Genomic DNA, 15533 nt, shown 5'->3' on the forward strand with positions numbered 1-15533 from the left:
GACTTTTATATGAAAACATGAATCATTTCTACAACTCATTTGTAGCTTAGGGAAAGCCCACGTATTACCTGCTTTTTGGGAGACTCTTAACCTAATATGCAAATTTTTCTTCACTAATATGATGGTGCATTTTAGAAGGATGTATGTCCATTTTAGAGATGTCTATTTTTTTCTTCTTTCTTTCAACTCCATTTTTGGAATATTATCAACACAATAGATTAGCCCAAGAGTCCATCACCTGGTTATAAACCTTGACAAAACTGATCTTATGACCATTATCTAAATTTAGCATTCAGAATTAAGACTAAAGAAGGAGCGCATAATAAAGTGCAGTAAAGGGAGGAGTGTTTGAAAAGAGCAGAGAAACCATTTAAGAAAGAAATGGATTTGAAGACTTCAGAGGCTTTCAGAAACAAAGAGAATCCTAGGGAGAAAGAGGGTAAATGGAAAGTGCAATTTGATACTTCTAATGGGCAATATAATTTATTTTATATCTGGACCACACATTTTTTGCCATTTTAGATATGTGTTAGAAGCATCTTTCTCATATTGGCTATGGTTTTAGCTTATGCATGTTCATGAACAGTAATCCTCATGGACAGAGGAGCCTGGTAGGCTACAGTCCTTGGGGTCGTAAAGAGTTGGACATGACTGAGCGACTAAGCACAGCACAGCACCTGGACTACAAAAGAAATATTTGAATATTAACTGTCCACTCTGAAATTTCTGACCTCTTTTTTTATTCTCTTCTGCAGATCTCAGAGTTATTAAGACATACTACATGGCAGAGACTAGGAAAAGGCAATTCAAGAGAGTTATTAGATGCTACAAGGGTAAGATGAAGCATATATTTCTTCTGCATATAGCTAGGAAAAATGTGTTAGCCCTTTGAGCATTTTCTAATTTATATTACATATTTTCCAAATAGTTTTAATTTTTATTTTTTTCTAAATACTGGCAAGATGAATAACAAGATATATTTCTGCTACTGGAAATGGAGAAAGAAATCTTGATGTTTTTCTACACCTGGAGAGATATATTTGAATCTTTTGAGATCAATGCCAACAAGAGTAATGCTTTTAGAAAACTTTTATAAATGTAATGGCAGCTTGTTGATGCTTAAATTTATCCTGTAATTTGTATGTGATGTATGGAATACTGTACATTTTTTAAGTGAGTAAAGTTTCTTTTTACCTTAGAAGATGTTCACATAGCAGAATATCAAGGGACTCTAAGCTTATTAGAGTCCATGGAGTAGGTAATGCTGAGTTTACCTATTAATGAGGGTTGATTTTCATTGCTAATGTAAGTGAAAGACACCTTTAAAAATTCTCAGTGCTTTAAAAGAAACAAATAAATCTCTTAAGATAGAAAGACAAGAAAATTAGAAGACAGTCTAGCTCCTGAGTAGTAAGTACTTCCTTTATTTTTTCTTTCTGTTTAACAGTTATTTCCCATTAAGGTACAAGGCACTGTTCTAATTTATGCAGAAGCTGTAGAAACGAATTAGGTTTTCCATTATTAAAGTTTTAAGGGAGAATGTGCTCCATCTTCTCATTATTTATGACACCACTGTTTATGTATATTTTATAAATATATAAAATATTTTGCTTTGTTGATGACCTCATTATCTTGTGAGTTATTTACCAGACCCTTTGATATAACTTATCAGTTTTTTAAAGGGAAAAAAATGTCACAAAATGACATTGTCACAGTAAATATTACTTTTTGATATTTTTTCCTTTAACAGTGCTTTACGATTGTTGATCCAAAAATCAATGACCCATTTATGGCAATTACTTTTTGGGTCTCAACTGATGAGAACAAGAAGGTACTTTTGATTTCTGTAGTTCCACTTTCATAGCTTGACCCTGAGCTGATACTCTTAGGATTCAGTATTGATACACAGTTGTGATTGTAAAGAACTATGCCCTTGTTCACTAATTATTATTATGGCTACTGGAGAAGCATTATTATATCCATGTACTTTATTAAGTATTTTTTTGAGGAGACACTTTCAAATTAGCAAGACTAAAATTTTAAAAAGCTTAATCTTTACTATCTTTTCAACTATTATATATTTTCCAAAAGATTTAATTTTTGTTTTTTTAAACTGATCAGTAATATAGGGCCTTTTAAAAAATTATAAAAGGCAAGATGTTTGGATATTTTCAAGACTAGTTGAGAAATTTGTAGATAGCTTTGTTTTATAAACTAATTCAACAAGCCCATCTGCAAGACACGGTGGTATGGGCCATAGGAGATACAAGGATTTGAGAGACTGTCCCTAATCTTAAGAAATTTACCATGTAGGAGTAAAAACAAAAGATTTATACAAATTGCTGTAGCATAAGATAGACTGTGATGTAGTTAAAGATACTTTGTTTCTATATATATATGCAAGTCAGAATAATAAGAATGAGTTATATAAAATCAACTATATTGAATTATAAAACAAGAATGTTATACACATGGAAAGCAAGTGGGATACAGTTAATTAACTGTATTATATATTTGCCAGTAATAAGAGTTAAGGATTACACAGTACTTAGTAGCAAATGACAATAAGAAAGCTGGTATAAATCAAATAGAAGTACATTACAAGTTAAATCTTTTAAATACTAATTTCGAAAACTAGAGGAAGTAACTTCTGTATGAGTAATTTGTTATATCTCAATATTCTTTGTATAAGTGTATCTGTAAGCTTATTATGAAGGTATTTTACTTAGCTACGCTAGGCTCAAAGCTATGCCTCTGAATTTGTTGGGGCGACATTCATCAGATTAGACTGCCTAAGTCAAATTTTTAAAGATCTGAGATTCTTTAATAGCTAATGGATGGCTTGGTATTATCTTCAACTAGGCTCTCCAGGCATGGCCACTGATAGAAAAGAGGACATGTTGGCATGGTCATGCAGGAGGAGGACTCCACACAGACCCGAAAGAAGGGGTAAGAGACAATAACAAGTACCTGAAAATTCTTATAGCTGATTGGAAGATAGCTATAATTATATATGTGTGTGTATATATATATATATAGTTATTATATTCCAGAATATTTTGATTGACTCATGTAACTGCAGATTTTCTAATACAAAACCATCTGGTTATGTAGATGAGTTTTTCTCAGGCTTAAGACAAAAAATGTCATGATTGACTAAAAAATAAAAAAGTAAGTTGCCGACCTAAACATTATTTTAAGTAGTATTTGTTGAGGTTATGTGTTATTATCATCTATCCTTATGAGATAAATTACATATTACATTTAGCTCTTACAAGTAGTGTGTGTGTGTGTGTGTGTGTGTTAATGATAACATTTTCCCTTCTATATTCTTGGTTTAGAAAGATTCTAGAATGTCCCCTAGCTTCATGGTAAATACTCCATTTACCAGATCCATTTATTTAATTATCCATATTCTTTATCATCATCATTATACAGACAAGATTAAACATTATACAGACAAGATTAAACAGTAGGGTCACTGAAATCAAAAGATTGAAATTGCACTACACTTTTTTCTAAGTGAGTGGAACTGTCATTGGAATACTGTTATACAATTCTCCATCTGGCCCTGTTTCTCTAAGTTTGCCTTTATTTTCTTCCTCTAACTTCACCCAACCAGTATATACATGGTATCTCTAAGTAGAAATGATATTTTCAGGGTTAGTGGCAAGTGAACAAATTTTATGTAAAAGCACTCTCTAAATTTCAGAGAGGTAAATAAATTTACTATTTTATTGGTGGGAGGTGATTGCTAAGAAAACCTTTCCAGTGCTTTTCTCCCTGTTTCTTTAATCCCCCATGTAACTTCTCTCACAGAATTTAAAACACATCACATTCATGTTTCTGTCCCATTTTTGCATATTAACATTTGTCCTGGTTGTCTTTAGAAACAGTGCATTATAAAATAGAATTTTAAAAAATAATATAAATACTGACATTTATCATATATTATTGATATATGGATATGGCATGACACCATGTTGTTTGCATCAGTCTGTCAGCTTTCAGGATTGTCAGCAAGGCCTCTTAAGGATAGTTTATAAGTAATGCTCTAAACATATCAAAAATATGTTGAATAATGCAGGAAAAGCAGTCATGTCTCTTAGACTCAAGCAATGTAGACTTTAAGATAGATTCTTTATTCTCCAATAAAATAAAAGCAAAGCAAAACTCATTGTAAATCTTTATATTTGGTCTCTTTTTCCTTTGTTCCCTGCCATCTTTGTGTTACTTTAGCCTCATTAGCTAAAAGTAATCATAGAACAATAAAGCATGAAGGCACACCAGAAAAGAGGCAGTGTTATTGTTGTTGATCAGTCACTAGGTTGTGTCTGATTCTTTGCAACCCCATAGACTGCAGCTTGCCAGGCTCCCCTGTCCTTCACTATCTCCCAGAGCTTGTTCAGACTCATTTCAGAAGAGGTGGTATGGAGTTTTACTTAAGAGCTTGAGCTGTGGAGACTGACTGCCTAGATTTGAATCTTGGTTCCATCACTTGCTACTGGAAAGACTTTGAGCAAGTTACTTAACCTCTGTATGTATCAGTTTCTTCATCTTTAAAATGGGGATGATAAACACAGCAAAGGGAATTTGAATGATTCACCCCATTCAAAGCTTGAATAGTGCCTGTCACAGGAAATGTTCAGTAAATATCTGCTGTTACTACTATGTGAGATTATTATAAGTCCTATACTCTACTATGATCCATTCATTTTAGATGTATGTATTATTGAATACCTGCCTTGTACAAAACTATGTTAAGTAACTGGAGATACAATAATGAACAAGCCATAGTCCCTGCTATTGAGAAACTTAACAGTTTATTTTTTAATTTATTATTTATTTATTTTTGGCTGTGCTGGGTCTTCATTGTGGTGCATGGGCTCTTCGTTGCTGCTTGCTGGCTTTCTCTGGTTCCAGTGAGCGGTGGCTACTTTCTAGTTGTGCATAGGCTTCTCATTGCAATGGCTTCTCTTGTTGTGGAGCATGGGCTGTAGGGTGTGTGGGCTTCAGTAGTTGCTGCACACGGGCTCAGTTACGCCATAGCATGTGGAGCCAGGGATTGAACCTGTATCTCCTGCATTGGCAGATGGATTCTTAACCACTGGACCACCAGGGAAGTCCCCAGAAACTTAACAGTTTAGATGGCAGAATATCTACAGTACCATATAGAAATGTTATCACTCTACAAACTATAGATTTTAACTTATAACCAACTGAAATTCTTATCGCTTTACTTTCTGTGCATTTGTACTTGTATGTTCCAAACTTTTAATAAGCATTAATATTTCTGCTCAGAAGGCATATAAATCATTCCTTTACCCATTGTGGCTATAGTAAAGGGGTTGTGAAAAAAAGAGTGGCAGTTTCACCATTTGGAAGTTCCTCTTTTTGAAATAGATGAATTAAAGAATTGCTTGTTTTATAATAGAATCTTCAAATTTTTGAAGGATTTTGGGACTTTATCTCTGCATTTAAACTTTTTTATGTCCTGCTTTTAACAAAGCATCTTTTAGTATATTTAGATAAACTTATTAGTATATTTAGATAATTAGTATATTTAGGTAGTATTTAGATAATATTAGTATATTTAGATAATCCTATACTGATGTAGGGGCTTCCCTCATAGCTCAGTTGGTAAAGAATCTGCCTGCAATGCAGGAGACCTGGGTTCAATTGCTGGGTCGGGAAGATTCCCTGGAGAAGGAAATGGCAATCCACTCTAGTATTCTTGCCTGGAAAATCCCATGGACAGAGGATCCTGGTGAGCTACAGTCCATGGGGTCTTAAGAGTTGGACACGACTTAGCAACTAAACCACCATACTAATTTAAATACCTAAATTAGTATATTTTGATAGATACTAGATATTAGTATATTTAGATAAAGAAGCATCTATTAGTATATTTATTTTTATAATCTTGTACATGCATGCTCAGTCATGTACTACTCTTTGTGACCCTGTGGACCATAACTAGTAAAGTAATGCTCAAAATTCTCCAAGCCAGGCTTCAGCAATATGTGAACTGTGAACTTGCAGATGTTCAAGCTGTATTTAGAAAAGGCAGAGGAACCAGAGATCAAATTGCCAACATCTGCTGGATCATCGAAAAAGCAAGAGAGTTCCAGAAAAACATCTATTTCTGCTTTATTGACTTATGCCAAAGCCTTTGACTGTGTAGATCACAATAAACTATGGAAAATTCTGAAAGAGATGGGATTACCAGACCACCTGACCTGCCTCTTAAGAAACCTGTATGCCAGTCAGGAACGAACAGTTAGAGCTAGATGTGGAACAACAGACTGGTTCCAAATAGGTAAAGGAGTACACCAAGGCTGTACATTGTCACCCTGCTTATTTAAATTACATGCAGAGTACATCATGAGAAAGTGTGGGCTGGATGAAGCACAAGCTGGAATCAAGATTGCCAGGAGAAATATCAATAATCTCAGATATGCAGATGACACCACTCTTATGGCAGAAAGTGAAGAAGAACTAAAGAGCTTCTTGATGAAAGTAAAAGAGGAGAGTGAAAAAGTTGGCTTAAAACTCAACATTCAGAAAATTAAGATCATGGCATCCGGCCACTTCATGGCAAATAGATGGGGAAACAGTGGAAACACTGGCTGACTTCTTTTTTGGGGCTCCAAAATCACTGCAGATGGTGATTGCAGCCATGAAATTAAAAGACGCTTACTCCTTGCAAGGAAAGTTATGACCAACCTAGATTGCATTTTAAAAAGCAGAGAGATTTCTTTGCCAACAAAGGTCATCTATTCAAGGCTATGGTTTTTCCAGTGGTCATGTATTGATGTGACAGTTGGACTATAAAAAAAGCTGAGCGTCAAAGAATTGATGCTTTTGAGCTGTGGTGTTGGAGAAGACTCTTGAGAGTTCCTTGGACTGCAAGGAGATCCAACCAGTTCATCCTAAAGGGGATCAGTGCTGGGTGTTCATTGGAAGGACTGATGTTGAAGCTGAAACTCCAATACTTTGGCCACCTAATGCGAAGAGCTGACTCATTTGAAAAGACCCTGATGCCGGAAAAGATTGAGGGCAGGAGGAGACGGGGACAACAGAGGATGAGATGGTTGGATGGCATCACCAGCTCAATGGACGTGAGTCTGACTGGATTCTGGGAATTGGTGATGGACAGGGAGGCCTGGCATGCTGCGGTTCATGGGGTCACAAAGGTCGGACACAACTGATCAACTAAACTGAACTGAACTGAATAAATACATGAATAATGCAGAACTTAATATAAGGACTACTTCCCAGATTTTCCTTGACATTTTATCCCCAATAATGTGGGGAAAGTCTTCCAATTACTTTGTAAATTTTTCCATTAGATATCTACTCAGCTTTTTCTTATCTTTTGACCTAGCTTTTTATCAAGCTACTGTTATCCCTAACAGTGAAAGCATTAGCTCATTTTTAAGTGTAAAGATATCTTCATTGATTGAATGCTGTCAGAAGCTAGTAGTATTAAAAGAGAGATGAGCATTTACTAGAGCAGTCAGAGTCTTTGATATAAATATTGGCATAATCAAGTGAAGTAGCAACTTAGGATATTAAAAATTTGGAGATTGGGGAGAGAATGGAATAGTAAGCCCTCAAACTTGTTAAAATGAGTTGACACACAGACCAGTGTACAGGAATACCTGGATGACATGGAGAGGCTGTTTTGCAGCTCTGATAACATCCATCATCAAGCAGCCTTGTGATCTTTATTTGATTTCTCAAATTTACCTCCTTTGGGATAGAGTTTTCACTTACTGGCCATTGCGAATATAATTCAACTTCCTAGTTTTTTTTTTAAATTATAACTATTAAATTGACTTGGGTACAACTCCATCTCATAGAATAAGCCATTTTTTTCCTAGGGCCTTTTCACTGCCAGATGAGTTCTTCATTGCAGCTTCAGACCAACAGAGCCTAGAAAACAAACCTTGAGGTATAGAGAAAGTAACAGTAATTGCAAAGCTTTTCCTGACAATTAATATATCTTTCCCCCTCTACCTGTAAATTCATTATACTTATATCTCCAATAATGTGGGGAAAGTTTTCCATGTACTTTCTAGATTTTTCTGTTAAATATCTACTCAAGTTTCTTATCTTTTGCCTGGCTTTTATCAAGCTACTGTTATCCCTGAGATTATTGAAGTAGTGGTTAAAATTATTCCTTTAATTGCAGTTAGTTATCTTTAGCTTGGATTGAAAAGACAGTTCTTTGGACAGTTTGCTTCTCCTCAAAATTGTGGGCATTTCCAAATTCTCTGCTTAATTAGTTTTTAGGGAGAAAACATTCAGCCTATGACCCACATTTATACAAAACAAGTAGCATCCAAAAATTTTTGGTATATTTTTCTTCCTTTCCATACGTTTTACCCTAACTCGTTTCCTTCTAAACAAATTCCCTTGATTATGTAAGAACATTTCTTGCTATTGAAATTTAAGAATGTCTCTAAAACTAGAATTCATATATAAATTCATCAACTAAAGAAAAAGTGATTCTGTTGTCTTTATCAACAGATCATTTTCTCTTTTCTTACTCTTTCATTTTCCTATCAGAGACTAGATTGCTCTGCTCCCTTTAAACAAATGGACTTTTGGTAGAAAAAAAATGCTCTTGCTTCAGTGCTGGACAGCCTTTTCTGGTGAGAAATAAGAAGTTACTGACTTGAGAAGCAAAATGTGTTCAATTTATCAATATACGGTTATCTTTAATATCTGAAATTCTACCAGGTGAGCTACTCCAGGTGTGTTTTAATTTTTTTTAATTGTCCTTTTTGTGTTCTGTCTACATGGGTGTTAGCTGTAGGTATTCACTTACAAGAGCTTCCCTGATAGCCCAGTTGGTAAAGAATCCGCCTGCAATACAGGAGACCCCGGTTCAGTTCCTGGGTCAGGAAGATCTGCTGGAGAAGGGATAGTCTACCCACTGTAGTATTCTTGGGCTTCCCTTGTGGCTCAGGTGGTAAAGAATCTTCCTGCAATGCAGGAGACCTGGGTTTGATCCCTGGGTTGGGAAGATTCCCTAGAGAAGGGAAAGGCTACCCACTCCAGTATTCTGGCCTGGAGATTTCCATGGACTGTGTAGTCCATGGAGTCGCAAAGAGTTGGACACTACTGAGCGACTTTCACACATAAACATTCACTGACAACACTTATGACTGTGAGCAACTGTATCTTTCCCTCAGGTCATCCTGTTGAATTGAGCACTGCTGCATATAAGCAGTACAATTTGTGGCTTTCTAGTTATACCCTATTGGGTCAGGTGCTTCCGATGTTTCGTTCATGTTTGTTTTTGGCATACTGTGCTACGATTGCAGTTTCAGCTCCCCCTGTACAAGTAGATATTCCTTTTATTATTTTTCTTATCTGCCCAGACTCATAAAGCTTATTAAACTGTATATTAATACCAAATAAGTAAATATTTATAAATCTGTGCAAAGTTGTGATAACTTAATAAATCAAGCATTTATGTATTCAGAATTTTCAGATATTAAAGATAACTGTATATTGGTAAATTGAATACATTTAGGTATTCTTCTTGGAACTTGTCCTTATGTGTCTAAGAACAGTTAATTCATTAGTTAAATAAATATTTATGGACATTGTGTCTGTTATGAATTAAGCTTCTTTCTCTGACACCTGCTGTTTTGTTTTTGTCCACCTTGTTTTCACTTACTTTCATCTTTTCTTTGACAGCTTTTTGATGTCTCCAACCTTTTCTTCCAAAAATGCTTTCTAGGGAAAAAGAATAGGTACAATTTTGTTACCATTCCAAGATCTTACTGAGCCAGTTTGAGTTCTTTCTTTTGTTACTCTTGTGGTTTTATTCTGAATCTAATTGTTTCTCTCTATTATGGCTAGCTAATGCCAGTATATAGTTGAGACCTTTCTGAAAACTTTTATTCCTCATACTAATATAGTAGTAGTTTTCTAGTTTAATGGGGCTTAAAATATCAGGTTTGTGTTTTAAATTTGAGGCTATCTAGCTATGGCAGGAAGGCCACATTGCATATGTTAGCAGGGTAGGAAAGCAGATTGACTGCTACTTTTACAGGCCTTTTTAATGGTATTTCTATAGCATTCATTTTAGAGAATTTTGTTGTCATGATACATAATTATCATGGTTATTTTTTTAAATGACTTTTAAATTGTATTTATTGTAAAAATTATAAACAGAAAAGTTAAAGAATTTCATAACTAAACAAGGTTTAAAGAAAAACTACATTGATTACTTCAGGAATTTTGACCCTTGAGAAAGAATTTTCTTTTCTTAAGAAAATTGGAGTTTTTCCCCCATACTGTAATTACTCCTCACATGGTGTGTTTTCAGATAATTCAATTTCTTATCATTCTTCTTGACCATTTCCTACATTTTCACCTTTCTTTAATAATATGATCTTAAAATGGTGTATATGCTATTTGTGTTGCTCAGTCTGAAATGAAAAGTTTAGTTGATGTGAAGATTATATCTGATTCAGTCTCTAAGCTGTGACTAGTCTTTTTTTAGCTTAGATAATCTTTTGTCTTTCAAGATTACCATTGGGTGTCCAGTATGAATTAACTGTGGTAATTTTGAACGGTGGTGTATTTCAGGATCCATATTGAAGCCTTCAGTTTTATTTTACTCTTGTGCAGCAGTAATAAGTTGGTTTAAAATACTTTAAAATATGCCTCAGCCTCTGAAATGGTTGTTTGAATTGGCCTGTCCTTAAAAAAAGACATTATTTTCCAAACTTTATAGTTGATTATCTACACTGCAACTGAAAGGCATGTACTTATAGCCTAATGGACTCATAATGCATGATGACACAACTTCAGAACCCATTTTGTTGAATGAAGTGGTGACATTTTATGCACTATTAAGCCAATTAGGATAATTTTCTTGCTCTTGGCCATAACTTCTCTGTGTCCTTATTGAAGAAATTTTTGGGTGTGTTGTAGACGGTTTTTGACAGGAAAGAGTGTTTCTAAAGATATATGGAAACAAGGCCTTTTTTCCATTATTCCACCAAGAAAAATACGACAGATGAAACTTATGAAATGGGAGAGTGATTGAAATGTCCCAGTTTGTGCTATAACACATTAAATTATTTTTATTTAGTAGTAGTTCAATTAGAAACATGAATTTTGAAATTACAGCCTTATTCCATTTTTAAAAATACCCTACCAGTTATGAAAGCTCATATGTGTGATTATATATGTGTATAAAATAAAGCATTAATAATTATACTCTCAGCATTTCCTGTCTTTGTAACACAGTTTATTTAAACCAGCTTAAGAAGGTAGTCTTGTTTTCAATAAATATGGACAGTTTTGCTTCTTTTACTATTTACTCCATAAACTGAATAAAAGAGACTAGAAAAATAGTATACTGAGCCTTGGATAAAATAACTATAATATAAAAACTGCCCTGTATAATATGTTGTCCTGGGTTTATGTTGACAGTTTCCCCTGATTCTTTGCTGTGCAGATCTACTTGAAATTATCTAACTCTTCACTCTCAAAATGAATTACATTTTCTTCTTATTGTATGTGAACTACAGAAAATAAGAAAGCAAAAAGGAATATAAAAAATCATCAATGATTCCATCTACTCAAGCTTCTAATGTTAACACTTTAAGGGTATTGCTTTCCAGACCCACTTGTATGCATGTGTAAAACTCATACACATATAACATTTTTTCCACTGAACATACATTTCATACTACGTTTTTTCACTTAACATGTTTCTATTTCACTGTATATATTTCTGAATGGCTATATTTTGCTGTATGCATTCACTGTGACTTATTTACATAATTCCCCATTGTGCTCATTTAGTTTAAACCCAGTTTTTTCCCTATCAAAGCAGCATGCAAATAAACATCCTTATAGCTAAATTTTCATGTCTTTGTTCAATAAATATTCACTGACTGCCTACTGTGTGTCAGCCATTGTATATAGTATTGAGTTACAACACTGAGCAGGAGGAGAAGAGGGTGACAGATGATGAGATGGTTGGGTGGCATCATCGAGTCAATGGACATGAGTATGAGCAAACTCTGGGAGATAGTGAAGGACAGGGAAGCCTGGTATGCTGCAGTCCATGGGGTCACAAAAAGTCGGACCCAACTGAGTGACTGAACAACAACAGTGAGCACAAAACACAAAGTTACTACCCATGTGGAATTTACATTCTAGCAGGAGAGCAGTTAATCAGGTAATCACATTGCTGTATATATAGTTTATAACTGAAATGGATTCTCTGAAAGAAAAGGAATACTGTTCTGTGAGAGAATAGAGCCAAGGATCCTGACTGGGATTAAGGAAGAAGACCTCTGAGGAAGTGCTGCGTGAGCTGGCAGTTTTAACTAGTTGGAAGGAGTTGAGGGCGAGTTGGTATTACAAAGAGAGAGAGATTATTCCAGACAAAGTGAAAGGTATTGTGCAAAGGCCCCATGGCAGGACAGATTATAGTCTATTTTGGGAGCTTGAAGAAAGGTATAATGTGGCATGAACAATGATATCAGTTGTATAAGATATGACTAAAGAGGTAGCTAGGGGCCGGGCCAAGCAGAGCCTTATAAGCCATGTTATGGACTTTGATCTTAATCCTAAGATTGATAGGATGCCATTGAAGAGTTTTAAACTGAGAACAATATTTCTTTGCAGGCTGAACTAATTGGACAAGGAGCAGAGTGGATGGGAGGAGATCAGTTAGGAGATTGTTGCAGTGGTTTGTGTGAGAAATGGTGATAGATTACATTTGTGGTGGAAATAGAAAGAACAAGACAAATTCAAGAGATTTTCAGGAAGTAAGATTGATTCAACTTGGAGAATATTCGTATGTTTTTAAAGCATTAAGTTCCCAGAAGTGGAATTCTTGACATAAAGGGCAGAATTATTTTCAAAGCTTAATGGCAGATATCAAATTACTTTGCAGAAAGATTATTTCAGTGCACTCTCCCATTAACAGTTATTAGAGTACCTATTTCTGTACACTTTCACCAACAATGAACATTAACTTACTTTTCTTTTTTAATATGTTTTCAAGAAATTGAGTAGATACTTCAAGTTTTAAAATGGGGATTATTTCATCAACTAAAATAATATAGTAGTTTGAGAGTGTACACACACTGATCTTATTTTGGCTTTGAAAAGTGTGATTTTGATTCTTAATATTCTGTTTCCAAATGCTGAAACTAAAATAAAAAGATTTATTAATGGGAATGTTGCCTTGGGAACTTGGGAAAAAGAAAAATGTACAGTAGATTTAAGTCAGATTAAGTATGACTTGAAACATATGGTTTTGTTGAATTTTTTAAATAATCCTAACCCAACTTCTGTTCTATATAGTCAATCCCAAGACTCGTACTTTACTAAACACTGTATTGTAACTTTGCTCTATCATGAGTTTGGACTTGGGGTTCCAAAATATTTTATATAAACATACAGATAAAGAGTGTGTGTATGTATGTATGTGTGTGTGTGTATAAGATTTTGACCACGAAGATGAAAATATAGAAATGTTTCTTAAATTTTATATATTTTGATAGCTTAGTAGATAAGAAGTAAATGTATAGTACATGAATAACTTTTTGGCAATATGAGGATGGCTATAGCTGAAAGTAAGAAATAAAGAGAAATAAGTAACTTTTGAAAATCTGTTGAATTAGTTTCAGTTTAAAGGATATTGACCTTAGATTCAGAATAAAAGTTATGTTTGTGATGTTTTTTGTATTTTCCTCAAATATTTATATAATTCTACATTACTAAACTATACTTATATTTGAATGACATGTTATACTCTCTGCTTTGTTCTCTCTTCCAACAGTTAAAAGATGTTGATACTCGGAAAATCATAAAAGCAATGCTGTCTTATGTATGGCCCAAAGACAGACCAGATCTACGAGCTAGAGTTGCCATTTCCTTGGGATTTTTAGGTGGAGCAAAGGTAAGAATAAGAAGAATTATGTTTTGTTTATTGCTATAGCTATGAAATACCATGACATTTTCTAATAATGAAGCTCAGACTGAATAAGCCACATTTGGAGTAGTATTTTCAACATTTAGGACCCTAATTTATGTAACTCTTCTGTGCAGTCAGCAGAAAATTATATGCTAATGTCTGATTTATCTGTGGATCAGACTTGTAACAGCCTCATTTTAATGGAATTCACTCCTGAAACCACTGTAATATGCAAGATCATTGGATGTAACAAAGCAAAAGAAACTATAAAAGAAGCTCATCAGAGTCCTTTGGCTCTTATTGATACATATTTCTGGTAAGCTTAGTTCTCAGTTCCTAGTAAATTGAGAAGAGGATGAAGACATTTTAGGTACATTGATAGTCATAAGTGATAAACAGCAGTGTGACATGAAGGGGGGAAAAGGAAAAAAATAGAAAAACTTTAAAAAAAAGGCCAAAAAGCCGGGCATTTTGGTACAAGACCTTGATGCAAGGAATGATCGAGGGCAGGAGGAGAAGGGGAAAATAGGATGAGATGGTTGCATGGCATCACCAACTCAGTGGACATAAGTTTGAGCAAACTCCAGGAGATGTTGAAGGACAGGGAAGCCTGGCATGCTACAGTCCATGGGGTCACAAAGAGTTGGACAAGACTTAGCGAATAAACAACAAAAAGACACCTCAATTCATCACTGTGCAGTAACACATTTTAATAAGGCAAAGTTAAGATAATGACTGGGTTTTTAAGAAAAACTCTCAATTAATTCAGATTTTAAACTCAGTGAAGTCTATTATCTTTAGGTACAATAATAGTCATTTGTTGTTCAGTCTCTGATTCATATCTGAGTCTTTATGACCCCATAACTGCAGCATGCCAGGCTTCCACGTCCTTCCACTGAGTCGGTGATGCCATCCAACCATCTCATCCTCTGTGGTCCCCTTCTCCTCCTGCCTTCAATCTTTTCCAACTTCAGGGTCTTTTCTAATGAGTCAGCTCTTCGCAGCAGATGGTCAAAGTATTGGAGCTTCAGCATCAGTTCTTTCAATGAATATTCAAGGTTCATTTCCTTTAGGATAGACTGGTTTGATCTCCCTGCAGTCCATGGAATCCAAGTCTTCTCTAGCACAATAGTTTAAAAGCATCAGTTCTTTGGCCTCCGGCCTTCTTTATGGTTCAGCTCTCACAACCATACATGACTACTGGAAAAACCATAGCTTTGACTAGACGGACCTATGTCAGCGAAGTAATGTCTCTGCTATTTAATACGCTGTCTAGGTTTCTCATAGCTTTTCTTCCAGGGAGCAAGTGTCTTTTAATTTCATGGCTGCAGTCACCATCTGCAGTGATTTTGGATCCCCCCCAAAATAAAGTGTCTCACTGTTTCCATTGTTTCCCCATCTATTTGCCATGAAGTGGTAGGACCAGAGGCCGTAATCTTAGTTGTTGTTTTTTTTTTTTTATAATGTTAGTTTTTTGAGTGTTGAGTTTTAAGCCAACTTCTTCACTCTCCTCTATTACTTTTATCAAGAGGCTCTTTAGTTCTTCTTCACTTTCTGCCATAAGGGT

The 15533-nt window shown here is 34.9% G+C and overlaps 1 protein-coding gene across 1 annotated transcript in view; it reads left to right on the forward strand.

Moving 5' to 3' along the window:
* Positions 1-746: 746 nt before the first annotated feature.
* ABCB7 (ATP binding cassette subfamily B member 7) overlaps positions 747-15533 on the forward strand; it is a gene marked incomplete at its 5' end in the record, with an annotated part of 47524 nt that continues 32737 nt past the window's right edge. The window contains 3 exons of the mRNA XM_043459715.1: positions 747-833; positions 2863-2949; positions 13832-13951. Coding sequence (XP_043315650.1) covers positions 747-833; positions 2863-2949; positions 13832-13951 — 294 coding nt within the window. The remainder of the gene's footprint in view (positions 834-2862; positions 2950-13831; positions 13952-15533) is intronic.

This window comes from Cervus canadensis, chromosome X (genome assembly GCF_019320065.1).
Source record: "Cervus canadensis isolate Bull #8, Minnesota chromosome X, ASM1932006v1, whole genome shotgun sequence".
NCBI lineage: Eukaryota > Metazoa > Chordata > Mammalia > Artiodactyla > Cervidae > Cervus > Cervus canadensis.